A 15,207-nucleotide genomic window follows, 5' to 3' on the forward strand; every position below is an offset into this window, starting at 1 on the left:
TGGATCTGATACATAGTAATAGTAAAACTGAAGTTCTACATATGTGATATGTGTGACCAGCAATTGTGTGTGTGTGGGGGGGGGAACTTACACACGTGTAGCAAAGTACAAATACAAGAATATCCATAGCAGTGTTGCCCAGCATAATCTAAAACTGAGAACAAATCCAACAGGAGACATATTGGCTGTGGGATGGGAGAGAAAGAGAAAAGTCAAAGATATCTCCAAGGTTTTTAACATGAACAACTGGGAGACGAGAGTCGCCGTTTCCTGAGCTAGGCAAATCTGCGAGGATCAAGGTTTTGACATTGGAAGGTAATATCGGCGACCAGTTTTAGACATACTGTGAGGCACTCAAAAGGCGGTGGCAAGCAGGCGGTTGGATATGCAAGCCTGGGTGACCAGCCTGGGTTCCCACTGAAATTGTACATTTGGGGGGGGGGTGTCCTCAGCGTACAGAGCGTCCTTAAAGGCAAGAGATTGGGTAATGCCACCAAACAAGTGTGACATTGGGACACTCTTGTTGGATGACTGCCACAGTCTCACTCCCCCTGCCTCAGCTGTCATGCCCACCCTCCATCTCTACCCCCAGAAGGTCATCTTCTCTCAGCATCCGGAGTGACCTTGTAAAAGCGTAATTCAGATTAGATGGCTTCGGTGCCTAACCCTCTTCAACGGCTTCCTGTTGCTTGTGGACTGAAGCTCGCACTCCTCACCCCCCTTACTTTATTTTTCCTTCCCTGCCCTCTACAAACTGGTCCCCCACTGGGCTGTGTTACTTATTCCTCAAACTCATGGATCTTCCCCATTTCAGCGCATCTGTACTAGTGGCTCCTTCCCCCTGGAGGGGACCCCTCATCTTTCCTGGCTCCTCCTTTTCATTCAGATGTCAGCTCCCAGTGCCATTCTTACAGAGCTCCTTCCTGAACACCCTCCCGAGAGTATGTGATCACTGGTCACTCTTCCGGGACACTCAGTAGCACTTTTTCATGGCACTGATATCCCCCCCGTGTTAGCTGTTCGCATATTACCCATCTCCCCTTCTAGAATCTCAGCTCCCCGGGGCAGTGGCCCAGTCTTGCTGTCTATTGTATAGTCTCAGCGCCTCAGACGCGATGCCGCCTGGAAGGCAGGCGACACATAGTTGCTGAATACGTGACTTTGAAGGTGCTGCATCCTAATCAGGGAGAGAACCTTGGGCTGCCATTTTCGCTTCGTCCAGGCTTTATCTTTCTTCACATCCGCCTTCTACCCCTTCGGCAACTCCCCTACGGGCACAAAAGCCCGGCAGTGTTATAGAGATATTAGAAAGAATACTTTATTCCCAAGCCTGTGAATCGGAGGATTGTGCAAAGAAGCTACTCTAATCTAAAGGTCTCCACCGGCGGAACTCACCCGTGACTCCAGCCGGCGGCTGCCACGCCTCCCTGGCAGCCACGCCTCGAGGCCTGCAGGGCCCGGCGGCCACGGCCGGCTGCCACTGCGGCTCCAGGGCATTCGCGGCCGCCACCATGGGGGAGGCGCTGGAACCTTTCTTCATCTCTGTGGGGCTGCTGGTGTGCCTGGCCTACCTGGCAAAGTGGGCGAGATGCTCCAAATGCCTCTTCCTGCACTTCTGGAAAGTTTTGCCGAGGTCTTTCCTGAAGTCAATGGGACAGTGGGCAGGTAAAGAGCGGGTCCCTCTCTTGGGTTTTGTCGTTCCTGCTTATTAGTATTTGCGTCTCAAAAAGACATGCTGCATCTTTTCCCTTGGAGCAAAGGTGGAATTCCTTTGTGTGATTTTAAGTGTGTGTGTGCTGTGTGGGTGTGGGAGGTTCTGGAAAGCTCGAATAAAATTAGAACCGGTGGGAGAAGAGGACGTGGGGTCTGAGATGAGCAGGGTGGACAGCGTGCCCGGTGCCCACGTGCTGTCCGCGGGTCACACCGGCTGTCCTTCTTCCTCGTGCGGTTTCTCATGGTACAAATAACAAAAGCCACAGAAGCCTCTGCGTCCTCCTGTCCTGATTTTCAGAAGCCCGGAGTGTCTCTGTTTTGCCACAGGATGTTTCAAAATTCTGAGACCCAAATAATTTTAATTCACTTTATTAAAGAAAAAAAATCTCTGAGCCCTTTCAGGAAGTGAGGGCAACAGAGGTCCCTGTGGAGGCACCTTTTTAGGATAGAATCTGGGTCTGCGTGTGTCCCAAGCAGGTTGATCGCAGCCTCGCAATGGGACTTATTCCTGGGACTGCTGGAATTTTAGCCCATGACTGGGTTTAAGGTAGAGAGCATGAGGCTATGGTTTCAGCATCTCCTCAAATAAAGTACTAAGGTTCCATTTGTAAGCTGGGCACAAGAAACCCAGTGACTTATAGAAAAGATTTAAGCAGCTTTAGAAACACCATGCAGGCTAAATAGGAGAAATTGTAAACAGTCTCATAGGGCTGCCAAATAAAACACAGGCGACTCAGCTAAATTTGAATTTCAGATAAGCCAGGAGTGATTTTTTAGTATGTGGCATCCTGAATGCTGTGTGGGACGTACTTGTATTAAAAAATTATTCATCGTTTACCCAAAAATCAAATTTAACTAGGCATCTTGCATCCCCAATCTTATAATGTTAGCAATGGAAAGAGAAAAATTTACCACATGAAAATCGTTAGGAATGGAAAGTGGGTTTGACCTGGGGTGCGTTCCATTTGCCAGGTGTGAATGCTCCCTCCTCCCGGGCAGCTCGCCTGTCCTGGGAACTGCTGGGTGCCCGAGTGTGAGGGGTCTGGGCCCACACACTCTGCTCCACACAAATGCAAATGCCCACGCCTGAGGGGGCTTAGAACTCTGTGCAAATGCTGCCTGGTGCTGGGCAAAGCCCCTCTAAGAGCACACGCTCCAAAAGTTTCCATGAACCCAGAGAGTAGAGCGTTTGTTGACTCAGAAACCATAATCTTTACCTGTCTCTTGAGTCAGTGTTGAGTGGTGTTGTCATTAGCAGTAGGAAAGTGTCCTTGGGTGTGGGCAGATATTCGGAAGATCATATAGTTCAAATGGGGGGGGGGGGGAAATCCAATTACTAGAGACTGAAATTTTAAACTCCCCAGAGCTCTGTGATTGATTCGCTAATTATGTCATTGGTTTATCTTAATAGACTTGTGGGCCCCAAGTCAGACAGCCCAGGTTCAAATCCCATCATAATCCTTTTTAACAGTGTGACCTTGATAGAGTTAAGAACTTCCTCTCTCCGGGCTTCCAATCTATAAACTGAGAATGATGATGGTCCCTACATTAGAGGCTTGTTTTGAATATTAAGTGAGATGATGCAGCTAAAACACCTGAAACAGTGCATGCATGGCGGAGAGAAAGCACTCAATAGCCACCGGCCACTTACTGATGCTATTATCTTAACTACAGCACAGGCCTTGTCGCGGGTGATTTTGACTGTCCCCGTAATAGAGGGAAGTGAGGTGAAGATAACCCTGAGCATATGCTTCTACTGAGAGGAACAGGTCAGATGCGTGGATTCGCTTTGTGCCTAATTAAACCGGTGACATCGCTGGCGGTTACTGAAGCTGGGTGCTTCTGCCAGTGTGCTGCTGGGAGCGTGGGCATCTTGGCCTGCCCTCTTCAGAAAGCGAAGTGTGTACCCATCTTCTGTTCACCCTTGTGGAAAGCATAGCTTTTAATTGTTGGCGCAAAGGTAAATTGCGGATATATATTTACTGAATTGTAGCGCATTTTGAAACTGTGACATTCACCGAGCGAGGTCTATCCTGGAGCCCAGCAGCGTCGGCTATGGGAGGGGTGGAAGGCCCATCTGACTGGTACCTATGAGTCAGTAGGCCCAGGAGTGGACTCCTCAGGCCCCTCACTTCACGCCATCCGCTCTTCGCGTTTCTGTGTTTTCCTCTTTGTTAAGTTCCCTGCCTTCCGTGGGCTTTGATTGCTGCTGATCTGTGGGGGTGGAGAAGGGAAGGGGGGAGAACTTGGCTTTTAGGAGGAACCTTGAAACGTCCTACAGTGACAGCTGGATGCGTGGGCAGAGAGATAATAGGGTGCACTGCTCGCCCTTGATGAACTGAGGCTTAGAAAAGTCTAAACCCTTATGGGGTCTGAGGGAAATGTTCCCTGGCTGAGGCGCTTTGTTTCATTTGGAGTGCGTTTTTCACGGCCTCACCAATCCCTCAAAAAAATAAAAAGAAATAAATAGAGCTTCATTTTGAACATTTAGTGCGGGAAGTTGAGGGCTGGAAACTTCCCAATTAAGCGCTGCTTTGGAATATTAAGTGTCCTGGAGAGTAGGAGGACTTTAGAGGTTAATTCTCTCCTTTAAAACCACTTCTGCTTTTTGCAGTGATCACGGGAGCAGGCGATGGGATTGGGAAAGCGTATTCATTTGAGGTGAGTTGCGTCCTTGGAAACCTTCTCTGCCTCTTGTATTGAACGCATCAGGGTCATGTGACGCCTACCCCGAGCCCCAGTGTTCCGATTAAAGGCACTAGACATTCATTTATGAAGGAAGATATTTTCTGTAAAAAAGGAATTTGAAAGTCATCATCTCACTCCCTGGATACCTTTTAAAAAAATGCAATGATATTCGAAGGTGGCGGTATTTCCCCTTAGGAGTAGTTCTAAAAATTTAGGGGGCATTGTTATTTCCTAATGTAATTGTACCACAAGCATTTATATACTTAAACACAATTTCAAAACATTATAAACTCCTTTTCTTTTATTTATCCTTTACATTACGGTTAGGGCATACATTGATTTTTAAAAAATTATTTGTGTAGACAGGACATATTATGGATGACTTTAATTTCAAGAAGATTAATGGGCATTGCCAAATATTGTGTAAAGCAGATTCTTTCCTCAAACTCATGCTAACTTGACCTACTTGTGGTTCCCTTGATATCTTTTAAAAAAATGTTTTTATTGAATTTAGAAAGAGAGGAAGAGAGAGAGAGAGAAACATCCATGTGAGAGAGAAACATCGATCAATTGCCTCTCATATGCAACGCAGGCATGTGCCCTGGCTGGGAATCGAACTGGCGACCTTTAGGTGCATGGGATGACACTCAACCAACTGAGCCACACTGGCCAAGGCTCTCCTTGATATCTTAAGACTCAGATACTTTTCTTCTACTTAGAAGAGACCCATGTGGAAGCTCTCCTTAGCCATTCGTTTCTTTCCTTTTTCTAAAAGCGATGGCCTGGGGGTCAGGAGCTGCGGGTTCCAGTCCTCACTCTGACACTGTCTGAAGATTTTGGACAAGTTACACATCCTTTCTGGGCTGCTAGTCTTTACCAGCACAAAAGACACCTCCCGAGAGCGTTTAAGTTCTAAATTTTGTTCCTGTTCTAGACTAACTCTTGCTTTGCTTTTCTCCTTTTATAATCTTTTTCTTTGTTCTCTTTTGTTCCTTTTTAAGGCTGTTAGACAGTTTTCTGGACTTTCTCCCTCTCCTTCGAGGAGGCTTTCCTCTCTTCTGGAGAGCCTGTTCTTGTCTCCCTGGGCAGTGCTGCTCCAAGGAAAGCAGTGGCGAGACTGGGGTGCTGTGGAATGTAATGGGTATAGGTTAGACGGCTTTGTGTTCGAATCCTGCCTTCGAAGTTCACTGCGGAATTTCCACGTCCACAAGCTGGAGGTGATGACAGCCCCACCTGGGCTTTGGGATGAGCAGGGGAAACTGCTTCGCACAGGGTAAGCTCTTCAGGGTTAGCCACTATCACTGTTGGATGTGTAAACTGTTTTCTTTCCCATAGATTCCTTTTTTTCTTTTGAGGAGGAGGAGAGTGTATTTACTTACCATGTTTTTACCCTCTCTGTTATTGAAGAAATGCATAGGTGGTCTTTCTCCGTTGCTAGTGGGAGTGGGGTTCTTGGGGTGCCACTGGAATAAGCACTTCCCGAGGCCCCCACGGAAGGATGAGATGTGATAGAAAGCTTTATCTTCAAGGAATTACATCCTAGGTTCCTAAAGTCCCATTTCCCTTAGTCTAAGATGTGCAGCTGTGGATTCAGTAAGAATTAGAAGCAAAGCCAGCGTCCAAAGTTTCTGTTCCATGGTGGATTCGGGTCTGGTTTAGCATCAGGCTAGTTTCAGTCCCTCAGTCCGTTGTGTGGGGTCCACATGGCTGTGAGCCATGTGGGCAAGTGCAGGGGAACCAAGAGAGCGCCCCTGCAACCAGAGTCCCAAGAGTCCCGAAAACACAAGGGAACAAATTTCTTTGTTTAGGGCAGGGGTGGGGAATGTCGGGCCCGAGAAATCATTTGGTCTGGCCCTGCCAAGGCAACCACAGGCTGGACTTGGAATTCGATAAATCTAAGATCTTTTTTCATAGTTAATTTTTAAGTTGGTAATTTTGTGCCCTCAAATGATGTTATAAATATCCAAATGGCCCTTGACAGAAAAAGATTCCCCAACCCTGGTTTAGGGAATTAAGTATCTCAAATCTTCCCAAGCACACACTGTCCAGGCCTGCTCTGGCCAATGGCTTGTTTCCAGGAGTGACTGACAGACAAGTACCTTCCCTATGTCACCCAGGCTTCACTGGGCATGCGTCTATCTCCCCCTGTCCAGCCCCTTCCCCCAGTGACCTGTGGGGAATAGGTAGGTGGCTTCCCGGGGAGGGGTCAATTGCAGCTTCCTGGCAACTCTGCCCAAATGACAACACTGCCCGTAATGTTTGGCCCTCCCCCTGCCCCTTTCCAGTTATCCATAAACTAGGTTCGTTACAATGGTCTCATTTCCACTGTTCTTTCTTCTTCCCTGATGTTCCAGGAGTCTTTTGTTATTTCCTTTCTGTTTAGAGAATTTCCTTTAGCTATTCTTTAAAGGTAAGTCTGCTGGTGACAAATTCTCTTTGTTTTCCTTCATCAGAGAATGTCTTGACTTCCCCCTCCTTCCGGAAGGACAATTGCTGGATAATTTATGGTTGCTAGTTCTTTCTTTCAGCACCTAGAAATGTTGTGCCCCTTGCTTCTGGCCTCATAGTTTCTGATGAGTCTGATGTTATTCAAGTTGTTTTCCCCCTTTAAGTAAGGTGGTTTTTTTCCTCACTGTTTCCAAGAGCTTTTTCTTTGTCTTTAGTTTACAGAAGCTTAGTTGTAATGTTGCTTGGTGTGAATTTCTTTGGGTTTATCTTGTTTGAGGCCCACACAGCCTCTTGAATCTCTAAGTTTATGTCTTTTCACAAATTTGGAAATTTTTCATTCATTATTTCTTCAAATATTTTTTCTGCCCAACTTTCTTCTCTCCTTTTGAGACTCCAATAACATCAAGTTAGATCTTTCTTATAGTCCCATGGGTGTCTGAGATGCTGTTCATTTTCTTCAGTGTATTTTTCTCTGTTGTTTAGATTGGGTAATTTCTATTGTTTTATCTCTAACTTCACTGATTCTTTCTTGGTCACCTCCATTCTGCTATTGAGCCCACCCAACGAATTTTTAATATTAGATATTGTATTTTTCAGTTCTAAAATTTCCATTTTGTTCTTTTTTTATATCTTCTGTTCCTTTGCTAAAACTTTCTGTTTTTCATTTGTTTTAATTGTGTTCATCATTGCTCGTTAAAGCATTTTTATGATGGCTGCCTTAAAATCCTAGTCATATAATTCTAACGTCTGTGTCATCTCACGTTGGCACCTGTTGATTGTTTTTATTTCACTCAAATTGAGGTCTTCCTGGTTCTTGGTGTGATGACTGACTTTTGATTGAATTTTGGACATTTTTGGTTTCATGTTAGAGACTCTGGATCTTATTTAAATCTTCTGTTTTAGGTCTATACCCACATCGCTTCAGCAGGAGTGTGGGTACTGACTTGTTCCTACAGGTGAGATGAAGCCCAGGTTTTCCACTTGGCCTTCATTGGTTTCTGCTGCCTCCTTGTTACTGCTGGGTAGGGTCAGAGTGACCCCATTAGGTCACTCTGGATGGGACGGTCATGAGTGCCTCCTCACTGCTCCCCAGGAGGCCTCCAACGGTGCTCGGGAGAGGTGGCCTTGTTAGCACTGGGGTGATGGTGTAAGTCCTGCTTGTCCTCTACGCCTTCCCTGTTATCCCAGGAGGGGGAGGGACAGGGGTGCCTTGGCACTGCCGGGTGAGAGTAGAAGTTCAGGTTTCTGCTGACGTGGTTGGGAGTGGCTGGGATGAAAATCCCAGCTCCCTACTTGGCCTTCTCTGATGCCAACCTGGCTGGGGCTTGGGGCCACTGCTACAGTACCCTCACCAGGAGGAAAGTCTTGGCTCATCACTCAGCCTTTGCAGGCAACGGTTGGGGTGGCTCCATGGATTTTTTAATTTTTAATTTTTTGAGTTGTTTACCTGGAGTAAAGCGTGTTTGTCTAAAGTTTTCTGCCTTGCTGGGCTGTCCCCTTTCTGGTCCTTTGGTTAGAGGGAGCAGGCTTCTGTTGGGACTTTTTCTGTAGTCCCCTGTTGGTGTTTCTGAATCCATAGCATATTCCAGCAAGAGGTTTGGGATATATGAGGCCTCTAGCTGGTCTTCTCATCATCTTTCAGAGTCTCCTTATGTTTCTTTTATGTCCCATGTCCAGGTTGCACTTTGTGGTTGCAGTTAATGGTAGGAATGGGGAAAAGTACTTCTACTCCATCTTTCTGGAAGCCTATTCTGCACTGCATTTTAACTTCATGTGCATTTGTACTGAGGGTGGCAAAAGAGGCTTCCCATCCTGCTAAAGGAATTTCAAGCATTACTGGAAGCAGGTGGGAAAAAATTGTGGTGAGGAATGCGCCTGGGAGAAAGGACGAGAGCGGGCCTGCCTCCGATGCGCCTGCAGCCGCTGCTCCACCCTGCCGTTCACACTGTTCCGCCTCCTTCGGCCCCTGAACTCAAGCCCTTGCTCTTAATCACCGTCGCACAGAGGAAGCTCTGTCCTCCCAGCACTCCCGCCGCGGTAATAGATGAGTAGAGACGAGCACCTTCCTTGACTCAGGCCCTAACACACAGTAGAGGGAGACCAGCCCGTTCATCACGGCAGCAGCCACCGAGGCCGGGGCCCTGCAGTGAGTTCTGGGAAAGGGAGGGCTTCTGGGGCTGAACGCCCTGAAAGGGGCAGCAAGACCGCATGTGCAGCCTGTCGGCCTGGACGTTCTGGAAATGAGATTGCGCTCTGCTCAAGCGGACAAAGGGGACAATGCCCGCCCAGACAGTCAAGTGCTCTCTGAAGCCCCCGGGGCCCAGGCCACTTCATACGGAGCTGTAACAAGTCCATGGCTCCTCGGAGAAACGGCACAGTTCAGGAGAGGCTGTAAAGCCCACCGGGCAGAGAGCATCCTTCGTGCTGAAAATGCAAATTGTTTCCCGTTAATGGACAGTCTCCCCCTGAGGAGGCTGAAGAAGTGAACTGTGGGACAAAGGTGCCACCTTGGATGGATCCCAAGACTCAAAGATGAGGCTGGAGGTGGGGGCGGGGATTTTCCACACAGAGAAGGAGAGAAGACTCCAGGACGACACTGGCAGGGTTCCCTTTGAAACAGGACAGTCTTTGGTTTTTATTTTTTAATCTTCTACTTATTGTTAAGTTTCTCAATAGAATTTATTTTTTAGAGAAGTTTTAGGTTGGCTGCAAAATTGAGTTGAAGGCCCAGAGCTTTCCCATATGCCCCCCTGCTTCCCCCTAAGCACAACTGCCCCACTATAGACACCCCCAAGAGGGCGATGTCTGTTACAATCAATGAACTACACTGACCCGTTGTTAGCACCCAGTATCCATAGTTTACCTTAGGGTTCACTCCTCTTGGCTAGTTTTTCCATGCTGGCTGTTTTTGAGAGGAAATAGTGAGACAGGAACAGCTGAAGATGTATTTTTTGGGGGGACTCTGTGTCCTGCCTTCCCCTCCTTTGCTCAGTCTTGCCAGAAAGGAGCTTCATCTAAGGTCAGTTAAAATCAACATGAAGTCTTTGACAGATTTTCTGTGGTTTATTTTTCTTTTAAACCCTACTGTATTCCAGCCAAACAATCATTGAACAAACTTTTGTGTATGTCACGTTCAAGTACACTAGGAAATTGGCTATTTCAAGAGAACAGCAGATGCAGAGAATCACCTCTAGTTATGTTTTTAAAAATGTCTGGATATTGATTGCTTTTCTTTTTATAAAGTGAAACCTTACTGTTGCTATTCCAGGTCAGGAACTTTTAACAATACTTTATGGCTGGAGATCATCTGTTAGAGTGCATGGAATTTACTTTTAAAAACTTCAGCATAGATGCTATGGTTATTGGAGAAATGCGTGGATTGCCTTTCTCCGTTGCTAGTGGGAGTGGGGTTCTTGGGGTGCTGCTGGAATAAGCATTTCCAGAGGCCCCCGGGGGAGGATGGGTGTGGTAGAAAGCTTTATTCGTGTGGAGTTATATCCCTTGGTTTGCAAAGTCCCATTTCCCTTAATCCAGTCCTGGAAGAGGTGCAGCTGGGGATTCAGCAGAGCTGGAAGCAGAGCCAGTGTCCAGAGTTTCTGTTTCATGGTGGAACTAGGTCCGGTGTAGCATCAGGCTTGTTACAGTCCGTCAGTCCGTTGTGTGGGGTCCACATGGCTGTGGGCCACGTGGAGGAATACAGGAGCGTGAGAGCCCCGTGAGCCAGGAGTCAAGCACAATATGCCGAGAGGCCAGAGGGCAAACCCTTTGTTTAGGAGCTTAAGTATCTCAAATCTTCCCATGACTGCAGTGGCCAGGCCTACTCTGGCCAATGGCCCGTTCCCAGGTGAGACTGACCTTCCCTATGTCACCCAGACTTCACTGGGCACGCGTCTATCCCCCCATCTGGCCCCGCCCCCTGTGATCTGTGGGGAATGGGTAGGTGGCTTCCTGGGGACGGGTCAATTGCAGCTTCCTGGCAACGCTGCGCGAATGATATATAATGTTTGGCCTTCCCTTTGCTCCTGTCCTTTTATTCATAACTAGATAAGTTACAGCTGTATCATCCCCCCCTGAGAAAAAAGGAACTTCTTGCAGCCTTACAAAGAATGGACGAAGGTGTCTATCTCCTTGTAACTGCCTCAGGCCCGCAGAGGGGCATTGGCCTGCCTGTCCCAGGCTCAGAGGCTCCATTCCATCCGAAGGAGGGAGGGGAAGCCACAAGGGAAAGGAGCCTTGACGCAGGGAAGCGGGATTCTGCGAAGTCCAGGTCAGTCTGGTGGCCCTGCGAGACGACATGGGTGATGTCCGGGAGGATGACACATTGGACAAGCCGACATCCTTGCTGTATTTTAGAAATGACAAACTTGACAAGAAGGTTAATAGGCATAATTCAAAAGTGAGGAGACTTATGACAATTAAAGGTCTAGTGAGAGGTAAAAACCCATGTGACAAAGGGAAAGATGAACTTACCCTGTCCCCAGTTAGGTTGGAGGAGTGGCTTCCCTGGAGGGAAATATTCTAAGATTTCCCCCATGAGAAACTGTGGGCCTTTTCTGTCTGACCGGCTACATACGTTTGTCTTTAAGTATCCGTGTGACTGTAAGTCTGTTTTCCTGGGATAGATGCTTAGCAGTGCACTTGCTGGGTGGTATGAAACTGCCCAGCGGTCTCCCAGAGTGTCTGCCACTCCCACCAACGATGGATGAGCGACCCATTTTCTCCACATCTTCGTCCGCGTTTGGTGTTGTCACCAATTTTAAATTTTATTTCAGTCATTCTGTCTGATGGTTGTGTAGAGACATCTCATTGTGCTTTTCATTTGCGTTTACCTGATGGCTAATGTTGCTAATACATATATTTTGAATTCAAAGGGGCATAAGGAAGAAAACAGCGAAAGATATCATCTCTTTGCCCAGATAATTCCAGTTAAAGATCAATAATGCAGGCATAAAATTAGAAAACTTAAGTACTACAGAAAGGCATAAATAGAGAAATAAAGGCCTCTCATCACTAGTCACTGCTGCCCATATCCTACCTGTCTCTGTCAAGGTCACCAGTGTTTAAATGTCTTGAGATTTCTTCCAGAAAAGGTAAGTACCATGGTCATATCCATACTTCTATGTTGATAAAGATGCTGGCAGAATGGTGAAGTTTGGCTATAGTGACAGAGAGACCCAGTGACAACTCAGATCTTCCCGATGGGCAGGTGGCTGTGTCCAGGTTCCTTTTGTTTTGTCTTGTGGGCCTTTGTTCTAGTTGTCAAAGCTGGTGCTGGGTCATGAGCGTGCATGTGTCCTGGGAGCCAATAGACAGAACTCAGTCCTATGGCCAAACTCAGGGTAAGAAAGGCCAGGTGTCATGCCCATGAAAAAACGGGGAACAGGTTTTAGTGGCCCACTCACAGTATCTGTCAGAATTTACGCCTGTACATTTAGTTTTGGCCCCTGTCAGTGCTAATGGGATCCTCTTTACACGCCCGGAAACCCTGCTCTCAACTTTGCTTTGTTCGTTTAATAATCTAGGGTAGTGACGTTGCCACAGCAAAGTCATACAGGTGGCCTGCATTCTTTCTAATGACTTCAGGGCTCTTCCATCCCAGGGATGTACCGTGTCTCTTTTATCAGCTTCTTAGGGATGGTCGCTAAGGTTGATTTTTCATTTTTGTTTTTACAAATAATGTTTTAGGACACACCCTTGAACATACACACATTCACATGTACATCCCTATGGGTGAGAAAGCTGGCTCATGAATACGTGCCTTTAAATATTGGATACCATTCCCAAATTGTTCTCTATATGATGGAACCAATTTTAACCCATCCCATATTATTATACATTTTAATATTTATGTGAAGTATGTATGCAATATAATATATTTAAAACATTATACATTTTACCTTTTGTCACTCTGATGTATGTAAGTAAATATGTACTCTTGACTGTTAATACCCAGAGAATGCTAGAAGCAAAATACATGACTACAGATTGTCTGGTTTAATTCCTCCACATCTGGGCAGCCCCCAACGCCTGGGATGGCATGGATGCAAGCACTGCTCCCAGCTCCAGTGTGGCAGACCAGGGCAGTCAGGATTCTTCTCAAGACAGTTCTCCTCGAAGCTACAGGGGATGGCACAGAGCTTGGATTAAATTCTCGTGGCTGGCTCTGCTTTAGACCAGCCCAAGAGAAATAACTGCCTTGCCCTATTCTTGACTGTCTCTCTCACTTACTTGGCTTTATGCTGTTTCAGCAGGGAAATTCTTCTGCCTGATGTCTAAATTACTCGGGTCTAAATTGCTCCAGCCGCATCTCAGCTAATTGTCTTTCATCTTGCCTTAGATGAAAACGGTAGCTTTTAATTATTTTTACATTCCCCTGGATTCATTGCTTTGTTCTTGGGAGGCTTGACTGCAACCCTATAATTTCTGATTCAGGCTTTGACGATCCTAGGCTTATTGTAGCACGCCATGACTGCGTGTGTGTGTGTGTGTGTGTGTGTGTGTGTGACAGAGAGAGAGAGAGAGAGAGAGAGAGAGAGAGAGAGAGAGAGAGAGAGGGAAATGTATTGAACAAGAGTGTATATAATGCACCAGTGTGGTTAAAAAAATAATGAGTGCTGTGTCCCTATCACACAGCTTAAGAAGTGGAACAGCCGTGTCCTTGAGCCGTGCCGCACAGTCATAGGCCATGCCTTTGTGTTGCTCCTCCCTCACCCCACAGTTGTAAGCACTATCGTGAGCATTGTGTTACTAATTTCCTTATTTAAAAAAGGGTTCTATTACATGTGCACGCATCCTTAAACAATATGTTGGCTGCATCACTTGTTTTGAGTTCCATGGAAATGGATTCATATGTCTTCTGCAATCTGCTGCTTATTGATCAATATGCTTTTGAAATTCACCCACGCTGATGTGTGTAGAACACGGTTAATTCATTTTCAGAATTGTATAGTATTCCATTATGTAAATATATCCCAATTTATCTATTTTTCCTCTGTTGAAAAACATTTCTGGAGTCTCTAATTTGCTGACATGAATACATTGCCCGTGTCTCCAAAGCAATCGCTGAGAGCACGCCCGGGAGCAGAGCTGCGAGCTCCTAAACCACGCAGCGTCAGCATTACTAGGTAATGCTCTTTCCAACTCGTTTCCAAAGTTTGGGTGTTGAGGTTATAGCAGCCTCATAAACTGAATAGGGAAGTTTTACCTCTTTTTATTCTTTTGGAATTATTGGATTTTTTTGAATGTTAGAGGTTATCTGTAAAACCACCTGTGGCTGGAATTTTTTGTGTGGAACAATTTAAACTATTTATTTATATCATTATCATCATTGCTATTTATATATATCTTTTATCATACTGATTACTGCTATTAATTTTTAGTAGGTATAGGACTATTTGGGTTTTTAACTTTTTCTTGAATAAGTCTTGGATTTATATTTTCTAGAAATATACCCATTTCACTTAAGTTTTCAAATTTATTGGCATATGCTTTTTTGGGGGTAATATTCTCTTACCATGTTTAAAAAACTTTAGTAGGAAAGGCGTTTATCCAAGGCCATCATCTATTTCCCCAAATCCACTGGGAAGTGTCAGTAGCTTGTTCTGAAAGTGAGCAGAAATATTGAGGGGTTCGGGAGTAGGGGGCACAGCTGAGTCTTCACAGGGCCTTCACATTCTCCTCTCCATTTTCTCTCTTCTCTCTGGAACTCCAAGTACTCAGATGTTGGGTAATGTTATTTCTGGAGATCCTGTTATTCAGATCCTGAATTCACCCCCTATTTGTCTTTTTCCCTCATAACTTCTGTTTGTCTCTTTGCAAAAGGATTTCGTTAATTTTACCTTCCAACTCTTCTACTAAATTTTTCATCTCTTGTTCTATTTCTTTTTAAATTTCACATTTCTAATAAAATTGAAAATGAGAACTTTTAAAAGAAATTAAGAATTGTTCACCAATTCTGATGGTGTGTTTTTCATCTCTTTGCAGTTCTTTGTGAAGTGGTGTTATTAGGTAATCCGGGGTTAGGACTGCTGTATCTTCCTTTTATTCACTTTTATTTCTGGTAACGCTTATTTGCTTTAATGCCTGTTTTGATTGTTAGTGATAAAGCTGCGTCTTTTTTCTTTTGTCTGGTGTTCACCTTATATATATATAACATGCTTTCTCATTTTAGTTTCAACCTGTCTGTGACTTATGATTTAGTAGTGTTTCTTGAAGATATCATAAAGTCTGATTTAAATTTAACTCCTCTTGGATGTTCTTTGTCTTTAATAGAGCATGGTGGTACATTAATTTCTGAAATCTTGCAGATATTATGGTTATAGGATAACCATTGTGTTCATTTAGCCAAGTAACTCAAAG

The 15,207-nt window shown here is 45.5% G+C and overlaps 1 protein-coding gene across 1 annotated transcript in view; it reads left to right on the top strand.

The window, feature by feature from the left end:
• The first annotated feature begins 1,511 nt into the window (after nucleotides 1-1,511).
• The window catches only part of HSD17B3 (hydroxysteroid 17-beta dehydrogenase 3), a 39,600-nt gene continuing 25,904 nt past the window's right edge, over nucleotides 1,512-15,207 (top strand). The window contains exons 1-2 of the mRNA XM_016206640.2: nucleotides 1,512-1,665; nucleotides 4,328-4,374. Of these exons, the coding sequence (XP_016062126.2) occupies nucleotides 1,512-1,665; nucleotides 4,328-4,374 (201 nt within the window). The remainder of the gene's footprint in view (nucleotides 1,666-4,327; nucleotides 4,375-15,207) is intronic.

This window comes from Miniopterus natalensis, chromosome 12 (assembly GCF_054644295.1).
Source record: "Miniopterus natalensis isolate mMinNat1 chromosome 12, mMinNat1.hap1, whole genome shotgun sequence".
In the NCBI taxonomy this organism is placed as follows: Eukaryota; Metazoa; Chordata; class Mammalia; order Chiroptera; family Miniopteridae; genus Miniopterus; species Miniopterus natalensis.